This window comes from Branchiostoma belcheri, unplaced genomic scaffold (assembly GCF_001625305.1).
Source record: "Branchiostoma belcheri isolate BF01 breed outbred unplaced genomic scaffold, Haploidv18h27 scaffold131, whole genome shotgun sequence".
Taxonomy (NCBI): Eukaryota; Metazoa; Chordata; class Leptocardii; order Amphioxiformes; family Branchiostomatidae; genus Branchiostoma; species Branchiostoma belcheri.
The window spans coordinates 492205-516129 of record NW_017802725.1 but is presented as its reverse complement, the minus strand read 5'-3'; the positions used below and the strand labels follow the sequence as shown (position 1 = coordinate 516129).

Below are 23925 nucleotides of genomic sequence, written 5' to 3'. Positions count from 1 at the left end.
TGAACAGTTTCTAATCACTATAAGATGATCAGCTCAGCTTTAAAACCTTGCAACGCTATGCAAGAATATATATATACATCTGGGCATAAAATACAGGCGTACAATTATAATAAAATCATCACGATACAAACCACTAAACTATGCAACAATGACACATTCTTGGTCCTCTCTAGAATCACAGCAATATGCAACATCTTGGAAAACACATGGCAGTCGGGAAACATTGGCTGGTGTTGCATCCAGAACTGCGCTTCATCCCGAATCATGCTCAGGCACAGTTCTGGATAGTCTGGATGCGTGAAGACTATCCAGAACTGTGTATGATCTTGATCCTTGCCCATCCAGACACATAGTTCTGGATATGATAGTTCTGGATGGTCTCTGTATCCAAGAACATGGATTTTTCCCAGGCATGATTCTGGATATGCGTAGGCTATCCAGAACCGTTCTGGATAAAGCACAGTTCTGGAAACAACAGGTGGACTCTCTGCTCACTATAAGTAAGGCTTTCAAAATACAAACCCGGAATCTTACTTATAATACATAATACTGGCATTCTGCTAAACTGTCAGGTAGTTTGTGATTGTGTCTTTAAGCACATCTCTGAGCATGGACCTATTGTTTTGGGTGGCTGAGTTTCTTTGCTTGTCTGTCTGTCTGTTCAGGGTAGGTTGACAGCACAAGAGTTCAAAGGCCTTACAATCTGGTTGGAAGCCAGATAAAAGAGGAAGATTGCATTGCATACTGCAATTCATGGGTTCAAAGGCCTTAGAAAGACAAAAGATTTGATATTGGTAATGATTAGTTCACCGTACAAAAGGGACCGTGAAAACAGTGACCATAAAAGTACCATGAAAAATCAAGAAATACAGTCCTAGTACCCAGAAGTTTTAAATCCTTTGTCAATGTTGTTTTACTAAGTATAATACAGCAGTGAATGGATGACAAGTGATATTTATGTACAAGAATATTTGTAAGGGTTTGTAGTTTGTAGCCTGAGTGAGTCCAAGTGTCCACCCTTCCCTTACTCTTCAAGCAGAGGTTTGGGTTTGAGGTTATGTTGGGCGTGTTTTTAGGCTTTTTTATCAGGGTTTCTCTTTTGCACTGAAATTTTTTTTTCACTCAACCCAACGTTTGGTGGGGAAAAAAATCCAGTGCAAAAGAGAAACCCCGATAAAAAAGCCTAAAAACATGCCAAAAATAACCCCAAACCCAAACCTCTGCTTGGAGAGTACCCGTCCCTGACTGCGGCTAGTTGGCCAGCTCCGGGTGCTGAAGCATGGGCATGAGGGCGTGGCCCACCTGCGTTGCCCCCGGCAACTGGCGCGATATGGGGGGATGCTGGGATAGCGTGTGATTTTTGAGACCCTGAGTAGTTTTGTAGCTCTTCCCGCAGTGGCAGCGGTACGCTTTCCTGATCTTGCCGTCGTTTCTGTGTCCGTTCTTGGCGTGATATTTGATACCGTTCACATTCTGGAATACAACATTATAAAGTTTTAATCATACATTTAAGTACTAGTATAAACATTACCAAGTAAAGACTTTATATTAGGTAATACTTTCTAAAATTTTTAAAATAAGATTTTCACCTTAAGTTTCCGAATCCGACCTTCACTAGACTACTTGTGTCAGGGACTCCCATATAATCAAAGACTGGATACAAGTTACTACAAAAGCTGCTACATTTAGCTGACATGACCATGTACACAGCACATTTGCCATAAGTTGCAACTTAAGTCGTAATAGTTAGGTTTATTTTGTAAACAAGGACTACGGGTAACAACTTTTCTTCAGTTTCTACTGTTAGCAGTCTTGCACTTTTTTTCAGTGGTGTGAATGTCATTTGTAACAAGCAGGAGCACTTCGCGGGTGACAAATCTGTTTGTTGTCTTGCCTTGTTCTTGGAACATAAGTGACGTCTTTTAGCACTCTATCAGATCATATTATCTCAATGATCACATCAGCCAAGGACACTATATCACTTCCAGTTAACAGCAGAAGGACCAGTTAAGAGTTTAAAAGCATTTTTCAAGCCACAAAGAGAAGGTAAAATGGAAATGGCTGTTAACAAGCGGTCCTTGGCAATCTCCTAATGTGTCAGGAATGCCCAGGAAAGCAGAGGACTAAACCCTTAAGCTTGAAAAGTGATAAAAAGGCGGGAAAAGACTTAAGGAAGGGTTTAAGAATTCTCATCATGGATTCTAAAGACATCTGGAATATCCGTTCAACTGCTGGATTTTAGATTGTAAGACACATCTATTATCACCTTAGCTTCAGCCATGGACATACTTTTTCAGGGCACTGAACTTGTTTTCCGGACACAGCACTAGTGAGAGTAGCGTTTTATAAATCCTTATTGTTTTGCTTTTTCTGTTGCTTCTCTGTTGTTTTTTTCTTTAAAATCTGGTAAATGAAAGTCAATAATTGTTTCTAAGTGTATAAATACAGGTTTCATTTGCATATTGAAAAAAGCTACAAGGTGGCAAAGTGTGATCTTATGGTTAGGGTTGTTGATCTAAAGGTTCGAATCCCTGGAAGGCCCCACTGTTGTGTCCTAGAAAAAGATTTCCTCACTGGTATCGCAAAAAGGGGTACTTTACTTCGGTTTACTTAGTCTCAGGTTTGACATCTTAAAATGATGAAACCTGCTATTTCCATCCTTCCACAATGTGTGGTGAATCTTGAAATATGAATAACTAAATACCTTGTATCTTTTCTTGCAGCCTGGAATGGGACATGCGAAAGGTTTCTCCTCGTTACTGGAGGGAGTCATGGAGTTGAGGATAAGTTCTGATGTAAAGTCGTCGCTGGTGGTCCACGAGTTGTCACTGTCTGAGGACTCACTGGACATGTCATCGTCATCAAACTCACTTCCTGTATACACAACAAACAAACAAATTTTATTAATCAAAGAAAATAATCTTGTCTTCTTGTAAATAAAATATAGTCTTCTAAATCTTGGAACATGTAGAGAACGTATCCATAGTAATACAATGTAGTTTAGTTTGTTATTTAGAACTTAACTGTTTTTCAGACTAGTAGATTACTGTATGCTATGGCAATCACTCGATATCTTTATTTGCAATCAGATACAGATTCATGTACAGATACATATTCATGCACTGATACAGATTCATGAACAGATATACAGGTACAGATTTTCCGAGTAGGATGACCGTGTCAGTCCCTACACCTGAGTGAGGGTTACAGTTGACACGGCGGCCTTCGCGTGGATTTGTTTAAGGTGGATAACAGGTTGCGAATCTGAGACCCACACACTTGGGCATCCGTCTTCCCCAGCGGATCCATCGAGGGAGACGTGCTGGTTCCGGTTCGGGTGCTTGCAGCGAGCTGCCGGATGACTTGGTTACGCTCAAGGTCCGCCTGGCGCTGCTCTCGTCCGCCAGCTGAAGACAACTGCCGTTGGAGACTCGACCCTCTAGTTGAGGGGGGATACGTGTAAAGTGCCTTTCCCAAGGGCACAACGTCGGTGCGCATGTTCGGACATGCCCCTGTGTTCCGACCCGGAATCGAACCTGGGGCTCCTTGCTTGAGCGTCGAACGCTCTGTCCACTTCATTACTGTAGAATAATGTGTTATTGACTAAATGCTCCTTGCTCCTTATTATAAGAATGTAAACTTTTTTGTCTTTTCACTGATGAAGATTGCTGGCTAGCAGGCAAAACATTTGAAACTCTCTTATTTCAGCATTAGGCCACACCAATTTAATTTGTTGGTTCTCGGATTCGCCTCTTTGTTTTTTTCTAATTTGCAAAAAAAAAAAAATTTGATTCTGGTCCTGAATCAACTGAAAAATGCTCATGTTTTGCCCCCCAACAGTTGAGGAAAGTCCTTTTCTTCCTAGTTGCTACAGTTTTCCCATCTATCATTGCAGTGGTTTGATTAAAAGTTCAAAATTCAATGTTTAAATTTTAACCCAGCCTTTTGTGTTGACTTCATGGCTCATTTTGTAGCATTTAAGCCTATAATAGGATGCCTAGACCTGTTTTTATTTTTTTTTCGCCCTGTCGCTTCATATTTTTTCTGAAAAAATCCGAGAACCAACAAATTAAATTGGTGTGGCCTTAACATGTATATGATATTAAGTTTTAAAATGCTTCTGCAAGACCACCATTGCTACACCCTCCCATCCACGTGACAGATATTGACGACACACATGTACTTAAATTATAATAAACTGCAGTTCTTTTGCACACAGACAGGTGGTGCCCTTGCTGCAGTACATACCTGTAGGAGTGATGCTCCTGATAGCTGCGACCGGGGACAGCGCTCGCTAGGAACGTTTCTGCTTCTTGCACATCAATAAAGCATTGCTCATTCATTCATTTTGCTGACACTATATGTTAAACTGCAGTTCTGCTGTGCACAGACAGGTGGTGTTACCTGTAGGAGTGATGCTCCTGATGGCAGCTACCGGTGACAGCGCTCGCTGCGAAGGTTTCCGCTTCTTGCGTAAAGTGCATGACACAATTATCTATACGTGTACTAACACTATATGTTAAACTGCAGTTCTGCTGCGCAAAGACAGGTGGTGTCCTTGTAACAATGTGGGGTTTGTAGGTGCTACCAACTGACCTGTCCGAGGGGTCTAGACCTTTTCAGCCGAGCGGTTAGAGCATCTGGTTATGAAGCTCTGGTGCCCAGGAGGTCGTGGGTTCGAACCCCGTCCCGGGACCAGTGGGTTTTTATCTGTTTCTACTGGCTCCTCCTGTTTGTTATACCCTTCCTGTGGTACGTACCTGTAGGAGTAATGCTCCTGATAGCTGCGACCGGGGACAGCGCTCGCTGCGAAGGTTTTCGCTTCTTGCATAAAGGACATGATGCAATAATCTATACGTGTACTAACACTATACGCCAAAAAGCAGTTACTCAAGCAACTGGATATGATTTTGGACCTGCATTTCTCCTCTGGTCTCTCAGTCACTGACGAAAGCTAGTGGGTACTAGCTGAAACGTCTGACCGTTTCCAAAATCATATCCAGTTGCTTGAGTAACTGCTTTTTGGCATATCGTATTACCTGGATGTCTAACCTTCATCGACGTACTAACACTATATGTTAAACTGCAGATCTGTTGCGTACAGACCAAGTGGTGTTACCTGTAGGAGTGATGCTCCTGATGGCTGCGACCGGGGAAAGCGCTCGCTGCGACGGTTTTCGTTTCAGGTTCTCGAGCTGCTCTCGGCGCGCGGCGTCCGTGATGAAACGGTGGATGTAGCTCAGCGCCAGGGACGAAGGCTGCTGCAACTCCTGCTTCTCCAGCGTCAGGGGGTCCGATTCTACAGAAAACAGTACGTGGTTAGGGTTGTTGACTCAGAATCTCAAGGTCTGACCAGGTCCTGGGTTCGAATCCGCTGCATATCTACAGTAACTGTCATTGTTCCAAAGTAACATAATGTAATACCTGCTGCAAAAATACATGTATTTCACTATTTGGTGAAGCCAGCATGACTAGAAATTAAAAGACACTAAACATGAAACCGTTTGGTAACAACCAACAGAAGTTGAACAGATCCATCAATACTTGGACCAAGGGCCTTCTTCTAGCCTCTACCAGGCTTCGAGAGGCGGCTGGAAAGAGTAGAAATCGGCCAAATAGAGAGATAACATGCCAGGGGAATTGTCTGCTGGGAGTGAACATGTTGCCACACCCCTGGCATGTTATCTCTCTATTTCTACTCTTTCCAGCTGCCTCCCGAAGCCTGGTAGAGGCTAGCCTTCTCCATCCACCAACTTCATAAAAAATCTACACCCAACCTGCTCACCCCCGCTGACCTGGATAAATGGACAGGTCCTACACTACATCACCTGGATTACCGGCGACATCAAAGCACTGTCGTGTAACCATGGCAACCGTTTCTCACGTGCAGGACGTGCAGAACACTCTACCCAGCCGTGACCTTGACTCTCCCGGTTAAAAACGGCCATTTCTGCGCGCTAGAACCACTAAACTGCGCGGGTCACGTGATCCGGGAAAGCTGCGCATTTGGGGCTAGCGTGACGCACCGAAGGTGGCCGCAAGCGTCGCGACGTCCTGCGTCACCTGAGCGACGCACGGGCGACGCAGACGTCGCGGGACGTCCCCTACCTATGTGCTGGTCCTCGATGTGGAGTATGAGGTCGCCCAGGGAAGGGAAGGTCAAGCCGCAACCACCGAACCTGCAGACGTGCACGAAGAACGCCGCCATCTTGTCAGGGCCGCGGCACCTTGTCGGGGGGGAGGGCAGGGTGCATTTAAATGTCACCCGCGTTTGAAATACAGAGAAAACAAGCACGATACAACGTCCAAAAATACTCAAAACGATATACAAAATTTCTACTGTGAGTTAATTGCCCATAAAATATCTTATAATCGTCTCAAAGATTGCGCGCGGGTTGTTTCAAGAAGAAATTTTGTCCAAGAAATGTTACCGAACGCACGAGTGGTATCGCCCGACCTTGGTAGCCCACCTGCGCTGTCCCAGTCCATAAGGGCCATTGGGGATTACAGATAGCCTCGAACAGGCTTCGGAGGTGGCTAGAAATTGGCCAAATAGACAGATAATATGCCAGAATTGGCAGGCCAACTTCCCTTGCATGTTATCTGTCTATTTAGCCAATCCATACTCTTTCCAGCCACCTCCGAAGCCTGGTAGAGACTAGTCTACATATAACGTTATAACAGTTAATCTCCAAGCAGATCCCTTTCGGTGGCAAAAGGACAGTATCAAATTGGCCTGTGGGCGCTTCAAACATAATATGCCCCATGTTTTCTACTCAGTAACAAATAGGGCTACTAAATTGGCCAGGAGTTCCTTATAAAAGGGAAGGGTAGGTACAGTAGGGCAATTAAGAAAGTGGTCAGCACCAAGGACAGTAACGGTAGTGTTTGTCTGTAACTTGTGTGGATTGTGTTCAGCACCAGGGAAAGGCATGTTTGTGTGTGGATGGTGTTCAGCACCAAGGACAGATGTGTTTACTTGTGTGTGAATGGTGTTCAGCACCAAGGACAGGCATGTTCACCTGTGTATAGATAATGTTCAGCATTAGGGACAAATGTTTGCCTGTGTGTGGACAGGCCTGTTTGCAAATAATTTCGAGCACTAAGGACAAGCATGTTTACTTGTGCATGGATGGTGTTCACCAGTTGCATCATTCCATGTCAATTAATAAAATATCTACCTACAACAAACTACAGTCCCAAACTGATTGTACACAATATATTTATTGATCGTTTGCGGGTCTGACAAAGATTGAAACATGTTACATCTGTACACCATCAATGACAAAGAACTAGCTGAAAGTTTTGCCATAATGTATCACAAAATATTATGGAGTTCTTTATAATACCACTACTTGCCACCACATCCTAGCTAAGAATGATCCACATTTCTGATGTGCTTTGAAGTCTTTGTGAACCTTACTTTATAAGTGTGGTAAGTACAAAAGGGGGAGGGGGGGTGCTACATTTAGTTCTAGTACTTCAGCTTTTTCTGCTTTTTTGTGTGTGTGTCATGCAGGTATACCAAGTAAAGCACCATCAAAACTTCAGGATGTGTTAAAAAGTGTGATGTTTTCCTACATTAAGAACTGTAAAGACGATGTTGATGTTGATTATTTTTCTTGGGGAGCACTAGTCGGACTGTACACACATACACATCATAGCTGCACCATGATATTATAAAGCTTTTTTGGCAACACCACTCTGGGGTGGAGCCATTCTAACTAGCGTCACTTAACAGGAATGTACATGAAATACCTACAAGCTGTCTGGGAAAGCACTGTCCTGCAAAATGTTTTTTTTTATGGAAATATCACTATTATAGATAGTGCTACACATCGTTGGTATAATATCCCATACTTTCCAAACAAAATGGACGCTTCCAGGGTGAATATGATATCTACAATGTATCCATAGGAGAGCAACAAAGATTTTCTTCCTTGTTTAAGTATCAAAATGGACATTACGCTTTTTCTTAGTTTTTACAAAGTACATTGGTATGATGATGAGGACATACATAGGGTACAGAGTACATCATGTACACTACGGTAATGCAAACATGTTCAATGCTCACATACATATAAACTTTGCAGATGCAGAAGTTGCAAAAATCTGTGTCTATCTATAGATCTATGCTTTTAATACAGAAATTGTATCCTCTTATAAAAATGTTGCGATTTACACAACGTCATACAGTTTTGTTACATTCCGTACTAAGAGAAAACCTTCTGGGGAAAATTATTCCGTTTTTTAAACATTGCTATGCCTTGAATTTGGTGTGATCTCCTGCATACCTACTATGCACAGTTGACAGGTCTGCAAAGGGTAAAATTCATAGAAGCCCGCTTCTACATGACAACAAATATTCAGCATTTTCTGACGTTTTCCTGCAAACCTCGAAGTACAATATTCACCGTAGCCGTAGGAAGACAGAAGCATATAGTGGATCTAGTCTCCACCAGACTAACCATGCAGGTTCAAAAACAGTGGAATTTAGTTAAATAGAGAGAATAATTAGTCAGGGGAGTTTGGCCACCATAGAGTTCATTTTTTCTTTGGATGGACTGACTCTCTTTGCCAACTATTCTTCCCTTTTTTTGGCAAATTCTATGATCTGTACCCCGTAGGAAGGCCTGGTGGAGGCTAGATATAGTTGGTGCGTCACTAACAAACTGTGTTGATTCAAGCACTTTGAAAGACCTGTTGTTCTCTTTTCGTAACCAATGAATTAGATTTAACAACAATAACAAAAAAATAAAAATACAAAAGTCCAATAAACAAACATCTTCATAATGGCACTTAACTCTAAACCAACAAAATTTCAAAAGTGCTATTTAAGTTTTAGGAAGCTAAGTTCAGTTTACCCCTATGTAAATACCTGGTACAAGTACTAGTATCTCATGGCTGAAAAGTGGACGATTTTCATTTGAGAACGAATGATTTCCACCAGTTAACTATGGCCATTATTGTGTACATGCCACACAACTAGCTTTACGAGAAGACCACCTTATACGTGAACTCAATTTATATTTCCTTTGTCAGCTAGTTGACTTGTTTTTGCTCCAAATGATCTTCTCATGCAGTACACTGTTTGTTCTAGTCACATGCTCACAATATAAGGGCACATAAAGTGTACTATACTTCCTTTTTGTCAATTTCACCTCTGGACTAATGTACGATTGTGTCCTTTTCAAAAAACATTTTGATACCTCAGAGAACTGCATTTGAGATGCTTTTTCAGGGTGTGTCACTTTTAGCTTCACGATTATTATTTTTTTTGCTTCCGTTCACTGCTCTGTACATTTCTTGGTACTTCTGACATAACATTATAGTCTGGAACGTTGACATATACATACAAAACCAGTCAGCACTTCTACTTGCCTAGCTACACTTACATTGTATATTCCTCATTAATTTCAAAAAAGCCAATCTAGCCGCAATATGTATACATTCTGTATAGCCTATTTACAGTAAAGCTACTATGCCTATATCATGCCTATGCTTCAATGTTACAGGAGTCAGTATCTATGTTTTGGACTCCTAGACATAACGACTTTATCACTTACATGTAATATTCTTACTTTCACAACAATATTGAAACATTTTGGGCTAGAATTTTGACTGGTTAGCTAGATACAAGTGATCTGAATAAATTCCTCGTCAGTCTTGACATCAATTCAGGATTCTCTCTTCATTATTCTTTTAAAAAATATGTCTTCTCTATTTTGCGCTACAACAATTTTAAACAACATGCAGAGAAATTACGTCCGACATTATGCAACACAGAGTCATACTCATGTTTGAACTCAACTTTCCTTTTTCTTGTGTAGTTTTAAGGACAAAAATAAGAACCAGCCAAATATCTTGCCTTGTTTTTTTAGCCAAGATGGGTTGGCCCCTTGCCCTTTGACCTAACTACTTGCTGTCTGACCCTTGCCCTGCGACCCCTGACCCTTGACCCTGCATCTGCTGGAGCTCGAGAGTTGCCCGCTGCGCCATGTTGGTGAGGGCAGAGGTCGCCACCGCCTCGGCCGAGCTCGTTCCCGGCATACCCACCGACATCAGGGTGGCGGCGGCGCTCTCGTTCCCAGGCTGCAGGACCAGTGTGGTGACCCCGGTGACCCCTGCCCCCTGGGTCAGGCCAGAGGTCGCCACCGCCTCAGCAACTGTCGTCAAGTTGAGTGTTGTTGTCGTGGTGATGGCCTTGCCCGGGGTCTGGCTTACCGTTGGATCCTGAACCTTTTCTCCTGGGGAAGGGGGAGGGGGGCAACTCGGGAGTCAATATGCTCAAAAACAGACTTTCAGACAACTCTAAATAAATGTTACACCTCATTGATACATGCAACAGTGGAAATAAAGGCCTCCCACAAACCATGAACCAGCTAAAAACACATCAGAACACAAAATCATTGCAGTATAAAGTAGAGTCACAGGCATCCGTGAAACTCTCACGACCAGATGATGATGCTAACCAACTTCTATCAATTCAGCTCCAGATGTCTTACTGAGGGACGACTGCAGTATGCTAGATGTCAGTTAGCCTCAGGAATGAATCCACTCTACTTTAAACTACGAAATCATTCCAGTATTTGCTTTATCAAGGCATTATTGCCATCTAAAGCTAGATCAAAACAGTGCTTTAACACAGTAGAAGGAAGAGAAGACCAAGAGATAAGAGAGAGCGAGTTCCTTCACGCCTCACCCAAATGTCACACACAACTGTAGTACTTGCCTGTTCGTACCTTGTAAAAGGGTGGCGTGAGACTTTTGCTGCAGGGCCATGATGGGGCAGTCTTTGTGGGCCAGCAGGAGTTGTTTGAGCTGTGCCACCTCGTTCCTCAGGAGGGAGACCTCGCTCTGCAGCTGCAGGTTGGTTGCAGTGAGGTCCTCTGCCTTTTTCTCCAGGGACTGCACCCAGAGCTTTCGCTTCTGCCGACATCTGGCAGCTGCCGCTCTGTGTGCAAATACATTGAGAGATTTGCAACACATTTGTGGAGTTCAGAAAGACTGACACAACAGGTTTGACTATCACCTTTTCAAGATGTCAAACCTGAGACCGGACTGTAAGGTCCACTCACCCCAGGAAGGTCCCCTACTCTTTTTGATAAGTGTGGTGGGATCTTTAATATGCTTGAAGTTGTTGACTCAGAATCTGCAAGGTTTGGGGTTGAAATCTCTGGCAGGCTCCACCAAAATGAGTATGTTAGGGACATCCTCTTGGACTGTAACACAAAGCTTCTGTGTTTGGGCAGCCACACCTCGAGCACATTAAAGATCCCTCCACGTTTATTGCAATGAGTAGGGATCCTTCCCAGTGTGAGTAGATCAAACCTTACAGTCAGGTCTTACGCAGCTTGTACTTACTGTACAAAACTGATCTGTTACGCCTAAAGGCAGCTACCCGTTTACATGAAGCAAGAAAATCAACTGACCTGTTTCTCTCGAGGAACCTCTGTCGCCTGAGCTCAGGGTCTTTCTCCTGCCCCCGTCTCCGCCGGCCTGTGGTAGCTGGAGGGGGGGTGTCCATGCCCTGTCCCGAGTAGGGGGGGCTGCAGCTGGAAAGATAAACACAACTTTAGACAAACATGTCAACAAAGGTTAGACATCCAGGTAATGAGATACACAAGACAACAGTTACCGGATGGATTTTAAAATTTGGAAAGTGTATCCAGTTGCTCAAATTTTCAACTGTTAATTTTTAGATACAGCACATGACTGGAAAGGGTCGCAGATCTTAGGTCCATTGTTTTTTGGGCTTGTCAAAAAGGGCTAATGGAATTTCTCCAGTACAATGAACCTGTAAATACTGTACATAGCGGCTGTCTTCCTTGTCACGACCAGTGGAAGGGTAGCTCTTCAGTGAGCTAAAGATCTCTTTCAGATACCCTATACTTGTGTGGAGACTCGAGGAAATGGACATGCGTAGAGAATTTCAGACACAAATGGGACAGTAACCAGAGAGCAGTCCAGGGCAAAAGGAACTGAGGAGCTTTCGTTGCTGCCCTACATGCTGGGACTGACATTACCGGTAAGGGCAGTAAGTAAGTAAGAAAATAAGGAAGTACTAGTAAGTAATCCTTACCCAGGACTTGTGGGAGGACTGGGAGACATGGACATGGACATGGGGGGAGACTCATCCATGGCCATTCTGTGCTGGCTCAGGTCCTGCGGGCCCGCATGTTGTTGTTGTTGTTGTTGTTGTTGTTGTTGAGACATGATGACGTCCACAGCCTGAGACATTACCGACATGTTCCCCGGCATGCTGCTGCCTGCCAGCGCTGCCTTCAGTCTCTGTAACGGGGGAAACAATCAAGAAATCTTCTGTTGTAAAGCACGTCGGCAGAACATACTGTGTCTGTGTCAAACCTGTAATGTATTGTACATAGCACTTCCGCATAACATCTCATATAAGGTCGTATCTGCGTATTTACATGTAAGGGTGGCATCCTGTCTATTGTTTTAAACGATGTGTCGGAAAAGATATCGCCTGCAATAGGCAAAATTCTTATGCAATGTGGAACAAACATCCAACAAAAACCATGAAAAATCCAGGTTTCGTACAGATGTAGTACCTTCTGGAGACTTGCTTGTAAAACCTAACCACCCTAACTGTTGTATAGGAAGCCAAAACCATCACCGATTAATGATTTTTGTGCTGCGACAATTGAAATTGCATAATGATATGAACTGTGCGGGATTGAGGTTAAATGCCCAAGCAAACCACACCAAGATTTGGTCATTGATTTATAAAAAATTTGAATAATTTGACAGCCCTTCAACCTATTTCTGTAGTGATATACTTGCCAAGACATGGTGAGGCACCATGGGTAAGTAGTGGGCTCTGTAGTCAAGGGGAGACTCCTATAGTATGGGAGGAAGAATGTTCATTTTTTTAATATCCATTTGAATTTTCAAGACATCTGATTATTTAGGACACTTTATTTGCAATCACTGTCTAATATATGTCAGGTCACGAATTTAGGGTTTTTTGGACTCAGTTTTTGGATGTTATTTCGAGTCAGACCAGTACTAATTCCATTGTAATATAATTATAACTCTGTATGTTACTGACCAGTTTTGCCTCGGACTGTGGAGGCTGGACTGCATGTGGCTGTTGTTGTTGTTGGATGGTGGATCCAGTAGGACTGCTCTGAGGGGCAGGGATAGCCGACGGTACCTGCACCGAGGGGTTAGCTATGGACGCTGGTACTGGTACCGCTACGGGCATGGTGGTACCGTTGGGCAGATGCAGTAGTACTGGCAGGGAACCTGGATTGTGCACAGAGGGATGTTTGTTTGTCTGTTTAGAATTTCCGTTAGTGATACAAAATTATAAACTAATCTTCCTGGAATTGTTGTTTAAAATCCAATGGATTTTTATTTGCTGCACTGACTGTTACCACCTATGGATTATAAAAGAAATAATGACTACACCTGTAGACTTGCCTTACTCCGATGGAGTGGCCGTCAACATAAAAGAAATAATGGCTATGGTGTTGAAACAGTTTTTAGTGTGATCCATACTTCCAAATTTGTCTGGTGCAGGTAATTTTCAATGTTAGCTGTACCAGTAGTGCAGGTGTGGAGATAAAAAGGATTTTGAGCCCTGCCGGCTATTTATGAATACGGTATTATAGTCTACGGCAAAGAGACAAATGATTTCAAGCCCTGTACCTTGAAACGTGTTCATCTGCCGCGCCATGCCGGCCGGTGCCTGTGTGATGACGGTAGAGACGGTACCGGCGATGCCGATGGTCGGAACCAGCTCCGGGGTCGCCATGGTAGCAGACGGACTTGTCACGACGTTGGTGGCTGCAACCTGGCGGCAAGGTGGTCTTGTGGTTAGGGCGGTTGTTGGCGGTTGTGGTTGTTGGCTCAGAATCTGAAGGTTCTGGGTTCGAACCCCGAAGCTTATGTACAACCATATGAACATACAAACTGACAGTCTACAATCAACTGTCCCAGGGGTGTACATGGGGAAGCCATCTAAGTATAAATACTAGAACAGAGGCATACAAATACTCATTTTCCTCTCTTACCATTTCCTAGTGGAATGCTCTGTTTGTCACGGCTGTGATGACTATTTAACAGCCAGTCATTGACAGACAATGGGCCTGAAATACTACCGGGTAAGTCTCCTTCTTGACCCTTGCATGCCACAAGAACAGTGTTAATTGACGGCTTTGCAAGTGAAATGACTAGGTTTGTGTTAAATCATCAATCAACCGGTTCCCACTACAGTAGATATCTAGTGGATGTTTGTTCAGTGGTGAGACCTCCCCCCTACTTTTCGCCTGACGGGGTCAATTATTATTTTTACAAGTAGTTTCTTAGTAGTTATCAGTAGTTCTATGTGTACTAATTGTCTGTTTTTATAGCATATGTTTCTTCTGTTCCTGCAATTAGCCCTCGGGCAAGAATTTGCAATAAACAATTATTTTTATGATGATGATGATGTTGATATCTGCCGTACCTGTGGCGGTGGGTTAACTCTGGCAGGTTCTGGTTGGGTGGGTGCGGCGCTGGTTTCCATGGATACGGGAGCCACGTGAGCGACAGGAGCGGCCGGCGCGGGGACTCTGGTGTCTGCCGCGGGTAACGGTGCCGTCTCCGCTGGCTCGGACTGGTCGCCTGAATCCTGGAACGAAATTTTTATTCTCTTTATTTTGATGTCCTTTGTGCCTCAAATGCCTAAAGGTTAATCTTACACGGTTACAATACAAGCAGAAATAACACAAATATAACAGACAACATGTACATGGTAAACGAAACACACATTATTACAAAATACGCTACTGGAAAGGGCTGCAGTCCTTGTCAAAAAGAGCTTAAGGGGAATTTCCCTGGTACCATGAACCTGTAAATATCTGTCTTCTTTGTCATGACCAGTGAAATAGTAGCTCTTCAGTGAGCTAAAACTGTAAGGGGGGCCCGCAAGCCCTTTTCCAAAGAGCGTAATTGGCCGTTTTAATTCTACGTAGAGCGTAGATGGACCGCTCTAATGTTTTTGCGTAGAGCGTATTCGGCGTTTTAATTCTACGTAATGCGTTGTAGCCACTTGGAATTTATCATAAAGCGTAATCGAGAGGTTTCCGAATTCAGCGTAGAGCGTTGTTGGGACCCCCCTTGCAGGCCCTCTGTAAGGTCACTTTCCTTTCCTTACCTGTGACGTACCTTGCTCTGAGGCTGTAAGATTAGCCATCAGGCTAAAGATATACAGAATGTTTTACCTGTGATGTGCTCTGCTCGGAAGCTTTCTTGAAGTCCTGTTCGAAGGGGCTTGCGCCCGACAGCTCCTGGAAAAGCCCCACTTCCTCGCAGTTCTTGAGGAATCTGGTAGGAGTCGGCGTTTGGTCCACCACCAGGCCATCCAGCTTCGGGGGGCCGAACTTGAGCGTCATCTCGTGTTTGTGTTTGTGTACAGACAAGTGGTCCTCATTCGCAAACCTCTGTTAAACAGAAACACAAACAAGATTATGCTTCAGTACTGTGATCTCATACCTTTGGCAAGTAATAATAAATTATAAATGCTTCTCATTGATGCAAGTAATTATAAGACACTCATTTGCAGTTGTCCAATGACTCTCATGTTTGTGTTTGTGTACAGACAAGTGGTCCTCATTCGCAAACCTCTGTTTTAAACATTAACAAGTTTAAAAACACGTATAAAGATGATATGAAACTAATGACAACAGTATGAGATATACCAGTTCCTGAAAATAGTCAAATGTGGTATTACTCATTGAATGTTTGAACAAAAAATACCGTTTTATGTGAACATTAAATCTTGAAAATCATCTTTCAAGTTATTAATGTTTGCTTCTCATAAAAAATTTTTTTTCGTGAGCCGTGGTGCCAGTTTCTAAGGCCACACCAATTTAATTTCTTGGTTAACAGATTCGCCCGGTTCGTTTTTGTCTGATTTGCAAATAAAAATAAAAATTCAGAATCAACTGTTCATATTTTGCTCTGAACAGTTGAAAACAGTCCTTTTCATCCTAGTTGTTACAGTTATTCCATCTTTCAATGCAATGGTATCATCATCAAAAGTTAAAAAGTCATTGTTTAAATTTTGAACCAGCCTGGTGTATTGACCTCATGGCTCCTATCGTACCATTTTGGGCCATAATAGGATGCCTATTTTTGTTTTTATTTTTTTTCTCGCCCGCCCGCTCCATTATTTTTCTAGAAAAATCCGTTAACCAAGAAATTGAATTGGTGTGGCCTAAGTAAGTGGTTGTGGCATTCTGCTCTGAATTGGCAGACCCAGAGGAGGCATATATCAATCAATATAAAATATCAATATTAAAAGGTAAAATATTGAAAGTAATATCAATAGCCTTGCAGTTCTTTCTGTGAGTATTAATTGGTTCATTTTATGATCTAATTAATTATTTCAGCGAAGAGACAATGCTATCATTGGCCATTGGGGTAATAATAAAAAAATAAATAAATTTAGTAATACTACTTCCTGCCAGACGAGACAAAAATTAACGGTGTAGTGCCCACCTGCCCACATGAGGGGCACGCGAAAGGTTTGTCGTCATCTCCCATCCTGGTCCTCTTTCTGGGGACTTCCACCAATCAGACGGCACGGGCTAGGGGTCACAGGTCACCCAGAATGTAGTCCTGTGGGCATCAAATGTCAAACTTCATTAAAATCAACATGGCAGCCATGTAGTACACGAATCGCTTTGACTTTCAAACGTCAAACTTTATCTGATACTAATGTTAGCCATAAAAACATTACAATTAGAATTGATAAGATTTAGAATTACATGTATATGCAAAAGAGAATGTCTGGGCCTTGATCGACAAGTCTTTTATGGTTAAATCAGGTACATGTACTCAAAAACGCTTTGACTCTCAAATGTCAAACTTTATATGATAATAATGTTAGCCATAAAAACATTAGAAAGAAACGTTACCATTACAATTGATAAGATTTAGAATTATATGCAAAAGACAATGTCTGGCCCTTGATGGACATTTTGTAAATCTTTTATGGTTAAATCCAAACAGACAACAGATTATTAAAACTAAATCAACATTATTACAAATTTGGTGCCAAATGCCTGCCTAAAGCTACAACTTACAAGTTTAACTTTAAGTGCAGTGACTGATACAAATTGTAGCCTGATGACACACATCTATATTTCCCTGCACATATGTTTTGTATACCATCAGATATACAGTATTACAGAACACTTCAAATTGTTTCACTTCAGTGTCATTCAAATTGGCAGGGATCTCTCGGGTTAAATATTCTAGATAAAGATTGTAACATCCTTTATTGTGTTAGTTATGAATCACCAAGTTTATTAAATGAGATTTGAACTGCTGAATTCCTACCTTGATTTGTGGAAGTACTTAATGGAATAGCCACAGTCCTTATTTTGATCTGGTAAGTATTGATCTTACATGCTTGTGCATGGCAATATTATCATTAGTTATGGGAGTATTAATGGTTGACTTGTAGTCCTTTCATTTTTACATTCTACTGTACTTCATCAAAACTAATGGTCCTTTACCTACCATTTGTCTACCAGTTAGGAAGATTTTTCTTACATCTTACCAAGGACATATAGAGGTCCTTGATCTGGCAAACGATTTTTTTAAAACCCCAATGAAGAAGACATCCACACACTAATCTCCAAGCAGATCTTTTTGGGGGGGGGGAGGCAGTATCAAATTGGCCAGTCTGTAATATAACCATTTCCCCACCCAAGGTGGTGGTAGAGACAAAAAAAGGGCCATATATAAAAAGAAAACGATCTTCCACCATCAACCTCTGCTTGGAGAGTACCACACACCCCAAATGTGTGTGTTTACCCCATAGAACTAAATATATATATAGCAGATATGCAAAATGTATCAGACAGGACTGCTTTATCGAGGATATTGCCTCTGTAGTAGACGGTAAAACACACATACATGTATAACAAGTGGACAATGTACACTGTATACATGGATCACTGAGTAATGCTAGAAGAATTCACCATTAGGCTTTCCCGTGTGAGTCACACATACACATGGCAGCCAGCATTTAAGGTCTCATTCATGTATTACTCCGAGTGTACCCCCTAAAAGAGTACCAAGTCAAAAACTAAACGGCTGTATGAACGAGTGTTCTTATTGGTGAGAATTTCCCCTTTAGGCATCCCAACTGATGTAAAACGTCAAAGCGGTGAAAGCTTGTTTGTAACTGATGAAATTAGGACATAATTGTCGGCAGCCGCGCGCTAGGTCGGACATGCACAGTCCAGTGTTGTGAGTTGTGCGGTCGTAGGTTTGCAGCGCGGGAGGGCCTATTGCGGGCAGCCGCTAGTTGCAGTTTGTAATTCCCATAAAAGGGGTTTGTGTGTATAGAAGTCGTTGGCAATTTTTCTATGAGACGTAGAGTAAGTGTGCTCAACATAGCATGAAAGATATCAATTGATTTAATGTAGGATCATAGGGAACACGGTCTCTTAAGTCACTCATTAATGCATGGTTTCTAATGTATGGAAAAAAATTATGAATGAGACCTTAAATCAAAGTTCTGAGTGAGTGTGCTGCAGCTTTTGGTAACAATCTCTGTTTTTCGTCCCTAAAAATGTCAAGAATGGTAATAGTATAACTGACAAGACTAAGAGTATATGTATAGCATTTCTCTACTCTCGACTTGACTAAGAACTCTGGTTAAAAAACAGTAAAATTTAGTCTAATAGGGCCATGGATAGCGTTCATTACTTCATATGTCCTTTGTTCAATTGCCGACCAGTTAAGATTTGCCACCCAAAGTTTGGCTGGTGTAAAAAAAAAGATACCAGCACAAAAAAGATAGCCCGATAAAAATGTCTGAAAACAGGCCAAAAATAAGCCAAAGCCTAAACCTCTGCTTGTAGAGTATACTACCATTTCTCCCATACCTGGGCAGACTATAGCTAGCACATCGGCAGAACGTACTGCACCTGAGCGGAACCCATCATGTATTTTGTATAGTACTATGGCATAACATCTCACATAAGGCCATATTCACGTATATAAGGTTAACATCTCGTCTGTAGTTTCCAAATGTTGTGTTGGAAAAGACAGTGTCTGCAACAGGCAAAATTCTGATGCAACGTTGACCAAACATCCAACGAAAACCGTGAAAAATCAGGGTTTTGCGCAGGTGCAGTACGTTCTGCTCACGTGCTGGGTAGACTGTCTCTAATCTCAACTCCTGGGGGAACAGTGTGTCCTTCAAGCTCTGTTACTCCTTTGTATTCCCGTGGGTGTGTTTACTTTGACTAAACTACAGGGTGACTCATCCTGTGGGTTCTAACTGGTACACCCACGGGACGGCCTAATACACCCACACAAAGGGACCGTCCATTAAATAATTTAATGGAGGGGGCAATTTTAGTTAGGAAATTCACATGTGCTTACAGTTCAATTACTAACGCCCTCATGTTAAAATGTCCCTACATACATGTATGTAACATGTAATACAAGCTTTATTGATGGACAAAAAGTACTTTTGTACTGTCAACACTGCAAACTACAAAATCAAACTACGAACTTAATGTTTCAATTCTAATTTCAAGTGATATTGTGTTGCAATCACATGGGATATTAACACCATCCCATTTTCATTTCCTTGCAAATTTCTTGTGTTGAATGCTAAGTTTCAACTTAAATGGCCCTACTCATGTAGTAAATACATGTGTAACTGTTCCTGGCTTTCTGATCTAAACTATTATAGTAAATACAATGTACTGAGATGTACATCTAATACAATTATTGAAGGTTTGGATAAAAAGTAATTTTCAGGATTCCTACATGAAGTGAAGCTGATTTTCTAGTCGGATTTTGAGCAAGAAGGCTAGTACTTTAATCACACTAACAGTCCATTTTTTTCAGTGAAGAGTAGGGTGAATTCTTCATCTTCTTTCTTGATCATCAAAAATTGTGATTGGTATACAGAAAACATGTCTAGTGGTTGCAACCTGTTCAAATTAATTATACACATGTTGTGAAGTCGAGGAAAAATTGGGAGGGGGGCACACTATGGTGGCAAGCAAAATAAACATATCGATAACAAACAAGGCAGCCATGCATATGACAAGACCACGGGAGCGCCCAAAACAACCTACACTGTCATTAAAACCACCGTTGACACAAACAACATGTTATACAGAAATGTGAAAGCTTTACAAAGTCCAGATCTTGTTTTGAGCTATTTTGGGAGTGACGATTAATGAATACGGAAATGGTCAGCAACGAAAGGAAACCAAAGCGGAAGTCCAAGCCGTGAGATGCCTACCTTCTGAAACTATCGAAATCATCGGAGTTTACGTCACAATCTAACGCACACAGCAGTCTAAAATGAATAACAAGGTGTCTAAGCAGGTTAGGGTCGCGATGTTGAGTGTTCCCGCGTGTTTGTTATGAAGTAAGGAAGCCCAAATACCTGATGACTGCAACCTCTGAGGCAATCACAGCAAAACAAGATGGCGGACGTTTCTGGGAACTAGCCAGCGTGACCTACAACCGCTGGATTGCAGTTCTAATTTAACTTCCCCAAAAAAATGAAGCAATAATGGGATGGATCAGAAACACTGATAATATTTTTGGTGATGGTTATGATAATAATGTTTATTTATGACAAAAATTACATTCTAATAGCTGATAAGAGCAAAAATATTGGATATTTTCTTATGTACAACTGCTTGATGCTTGACGTGGTTGCGTCACGCTGAACCATAGGTGACCTGCGGGAGGATGACGTAACGGGATTTACGCCCGGGCGATACCACCTTACCTCTTCAGAAGGGGCGCATCACGTTTTTCTTGTCAAAAGAACTTCTTTGTCCAAAAATAAGTAAGAAACTGAAACTAAACTGTAATAGATCCATAAAATACGCAGTTGATCAAACCAAGAAATTTTGAAAACTCAGATATTAACTCCATGATGAAACATGGTTTGTAATTTAAACCAACAATTAAACTAGGAGGGGTTACTTCAGGTGAGTAATACATGAGCACCTGGCTGCCCTGGGGAGCTTTCCAAAAGTAGGAATTGCTGAAATCCACTTTCAGATGGTTTTGTGTCTATGAATAAATCCAGCAGTAGCTAGAATTTAAATCTGTATATCCTTATAAGGTTTGATCATTACATTTTTTCAGGAAAGACCCAAATGAGTTGAAGCTCTCGATGCGATTGATGCTTTCTAGTCTCCTCACAATTTAACACAAAAAGGTCATGAATAATTCCAACTTGCAGAATGACTCAGCGACTGGGTGGATGTTAATCTGTTCACTACGAGAATAATTTCCTCTTAATGTCAGAATGGATGCCAGGTGCTCCTCTCCAAGCAGAGGTTGGTGGGGAAGATTGTGACCTTTGTAAGAAACAGGAGCAAGTAGAAACAGAACGAAACCCCCGGTCCCAGGCCGGGGTTCGAACCCACGACCTCCTGAGCACCAGCTTCAAATCCGACGCTCTAACCACTCGGCTAAAAGGTCTAGACCCATCAGCCAGGTCAGTTGGTAGCGAAAGTGTACAAACCCCCACTGTAACACCTTTCTATCATATGTCACCACTCCCCACCAATGATAGAGAGGTCACAATCTTCCCCACCAACCTCTGCTTGGAGAGGAGTCAGGTGCCAGATTCTTTCTAAACATCACAAGAAAAACAGAAACTCAAGCAATTGGATAGATTCTCAAAATCTGAGCAACTGTTTTCTTGTGTATCTCATAGTCATTACCTGCATTAAATTCGAATTACATGTACTAATTTTGATTGAGACCATTATCATTTATTCAAGTGAGAAAATCGGCAACAAACAGTGTACCCGATTTTATTATATTTTTTATTTACATTTGGAAGGCAGACAAAAAGGAAGAAATATTGGCTACATGGATAATTTACATACTGCATAATTAGGCCTTGTAACAATTCTCCAATACATTGCCAGATCCAAAGCTTCAGACAAAAGCCATGTACATGTAAAACAATCTGAGAAAATACCTGTTGGAAAAAAAAACGACAGCTGAATATTGTTGGCATTGAGCATGGAAATGCGAAGTCACTACCCCAATTCACCTACATCTGTGTATGTGTATAAAAAGCTAGCTCTATAACTCTATATGGTACATAGAGTAACGTACATCAACAGCAAGTTGGGTCACTGGTAAATCGTTTGCCTCTTCTTCATTTGTATCATCACATGAAAAGTATCCACTATTAGTCTCTCTCAGCAATTTCAAGCAAGCTCAAGTTCATAACAAGTCATACAAGTTGGTCACTTTCCTACTGAACTCTTCTTTACATTTCAAACTGTATCATTATTATCTAAGACAATTACTAACAATCCACCACAAGAACAGTTCATTCCTCTTGGTAATCCTAATTTTCCGTCTGCAGCCATGTCAGTATACAACATGATACTGACAGTTCTTGTCCCATAACACATAAGTTCTTGTGTTCTCTTGTTGTGCATTCATGATCCCCACCATCAACTTTCACCTCCGGCATGTGACCTTTGTACCTAGCTGCCCCCTGAACTTTGACCTTCCTTGCTGATTGGCACGACGTCATCAAAGGTTTCCTGTCGAACTCTGTACATTGTGAAACCATCTGAGGTCAAAGGTTAAGGACATAAGCAGAAAAAATCTGACAAAATCAAATAAAAGTTGTGTCTGGAAATAATTTCATCGGGTTGGTACAAAATAGGATATAATTTGGAATTTTTAAAATAGCGAACAAAAAAACTACAATACAAACATTCATTGGTAGCTATGAAGCTACGTACATATATAATCATGCAAAGTGATGACTTACAGGACCTAGGAGTAACCAGTACACAAAATATGTGACGGCAGTGCCCCCCTCCCCACATATCATGGTTGCGTAAAATTTTGCATGTCAGATTTTAAGACTATATTTTTAAAGACCAAGCATCAACCAATCTACTGCCTATTCACTGTTACTAACGACCTATAACTTAAGCAGACACATAAAAGCACGGAAGTTAAGCACGATATTATAACGCTTTACGTAAACCATGTGCGCAACTGTTTTGTAACAAGGATACAAGTCCCCAGCACAACTCCTCCCAGAGCCAGCCCCAGAATGATATTTCTCCTGAACCATCTCGCCCGACTCCTCTCCATAGCCCGAGCCGCCTGTAGAGCGTTCATTCGGTCCATCATGGTGCGTTCCTCGTTTGTCAGGACGTCCTGTTCCAGGTCGACTTTACGCATCACACGCTCACCACCAGCCCGAGTGTCCGCCATCTTGAATATTAGGGGTCAAAGAGGTGGCTGGTTGGAGTTCATATCAGAATCGGTAGGTGGCAGTCGTGAGCGGCGTCAACCGCAAATCACTGCGAAACTATACTGATTGATAAATACAAATGTATATTCGGAACATCGATCAAAAGTTCTCAAAGTATACTCGAGTTAGTTACTCCAAAGGGTCTGTTTCTGTATAGCCGGTAAAACCAGCTCTCGGTGTAACACACCAGCTTCGCAGGCTTGGAATGCGATGCGGTGCAACCTCCTACCTGCCCCCCTCCCCATCCTAGACATAGCACGGGGAAAGCTGTGGGTAATACAGGGTACATGATAAAGGTGTTTTTGCTCCCTGAATTAACCATCATCATTTCTATCAGTCTTCCTCAGTTTCCAGAATTGTTATTTCAAGTTTATTTCATTTCCAAGACCAGTTCATGTCCTAAATTAATTTGTTTGTGACTTCCCTGTTGTGGTTGAATGACCAATCCTTTTGTCTGGTTTAATATCGCCAAGCAGATCTTTTGGTAAGGCAGTAATCAAACTGGTCAGCCTGTATCTTTTTGCCCACCAAAGTGGGTAAATGGATACAGGCTGGCCATTTGATACTGTCTTACCCCCACCAAAAGATCTGCTTGGAGATCGTTGTCTGGATGTTTC

General features: G+C 42.0%; 3 protein-coding genes across 5 annotated transcripts; all 3 read right to left on the bottom strand.

Moving 5' to 3' along the window:
• Positions 1-1174: 1174 nt before the first annotated feature.
• LOC109464078 (juxtaposed with another zinc finger protein 1-like) lies at positions 1175-6236 on the bottom strand. Its single transcript, XM_019761005.1, has 4 exons — positions 6109-6236; positions 5120-5299; positions 2705-2874; positions 1175-1473 (listed from the first exon to the last, which is right to left on the bottom strand). Exons 1-4 carry the CDS (start codon positions 6206-6208, stop codon positions 1252-1254), a joined length of 672 nt encoding a protein of 223 aa, XP_019616564.1. The 5' UTR covers positions 6209-6236; the 3' UTR covers positions 1175-1251.
• A 969-nt stretch (positions 6237-7205) lies between these two features.
• LOC109464068 (cyclic AMP-dependent transcription factor ATF-7-like) lies at positions 7206-20717 on the bottom strand. 3 transcript variants are annotated; one of them, XM_019760994.1, is made up of 11 exons: positions 20438-20717; positions 16510-16629; positions 15231-15449; positions 14474-14638; positions 13675-13819; positions 13073-13269; positions 12805-12861; positions 12083-12291; positions 11433-11555; positions 10733-10954; positions 7206-10247 (listed from the first exon to the last, which is right to left on the bottom strand). In XM_019760994.1, the coding sequence occupies exons 2-11, from the start codon at positions 16552-16554 to the stop codon at positions 10160-10162; spliced, it is 1470 nt and encodes a 489-aa protein (XP_019616553.1). In that variant the 5' UTR covers positions 16555-16629; positions 20438-20717; the 3' UTR covers positions 7206-10159. The 3 variants fall into 3 exon arrangements, with proteins under 3 accessions (XP_019616553.1, XP_019616551.1, XP_019616552.1); XM_019760992.1 differs by having other exon boundaries at positions 10743-10954; XM_019760993.1 differs by lacking the exon at positions 12805-12861 and having other exon boundaries at positions 10743-10954; positions 20438-20716.
• Positions 20718-22186: 1469 nt separating this feature from the next.
• Positions 22187-23301, bottom strand: LOC109464081 (cytochrome c oxidase assembly factor 3, mitochondrial-like). The gene is made up of 2 exons (XM_019761009.1): positions 23067-23301; positions 22187-22609 (listed from the first exon to the last, which is right to left on the bottom strand). The coding sequence occupies exons 1-2, from the start codon at positions 23266-23268 to the stop codon at positions 22521-22523; spliced, it is 291 nt and encodes a 96-aa protein (XP_019616568.1). The 5' UTR covers positions 23269-23301; the 3' UTR covers positions 22187-22520.
• Between the last annotated feature and the right edge of the window lie 624 nt (positions 23302-23925).

What these genes read in the sequence shown, in the direction of transcription:
- LOC109464068 (XM_019760992.1), bottom strand. Translation starts at nt 16,554, where the DNA reads ATGGGAGATGACGACAAACCTTTCGCGTGCCCCTCATGTGGGCAG. An exon ending in CCGAGCAGAGCACATCACAG is followed by an intron (nt 14,639 to 15,230) that starts GTAAAACATTCT and finishes ATTTCGTTCCAG; the next exon opens with GATTCAGGCGACCAGTCCGA. An exon ending in TGGTGCCTCACCATGTCTTG is followed by an intron (nt 12,292 to 12,804) that starts GCAAGTATATCA and finishes CCCCCGTTACAG; the next exon opens with AGACTGAAGGCAGCGCTGGC.
- LOC109464078 (XM_019761005.1), bottom strand. Translation starts at nt 6,208, where the DNA reads ATGGCGGCGTTCTTCGTGCACGTCTGCAGGTTCGGTGGTTGCGGCTTG. An exon ending in CAGGAGCATCACTCCTACAG is followed by an intron (nt 2,875 to 5,119) that starts GTAACACCACTT and finishes TTGTGTATACAG; the next exon opens with GAAGTGAGTTTGATGACGAT. An exon ending in GCTGCAAGAAAAGATACAAG is followed by an intron (nt 1,474 to 2,704) that starts GTATTTAGTTAT and finishes GTTGTATTCCAG; the next exon opens with AATGTGAACGGTATCAAATA.
- LOC109464081 (XM_019761009.1), bottom strand. Translation starts at nt 23,268, where the DNA reads ATGGCGGACACTCGGGCTGGTGGTGAGCGTGTGATGCGTAAAGTCGAC. An exon ending in AGGAGTTGTGCTGGGGACTT is followed by an intron (nt 22,610 to 23,066) that starts GTATCCTTGTTA and finishes CTTTGACCTCAG; the next exon opens with ATGGTTTCACAATGTACAGA.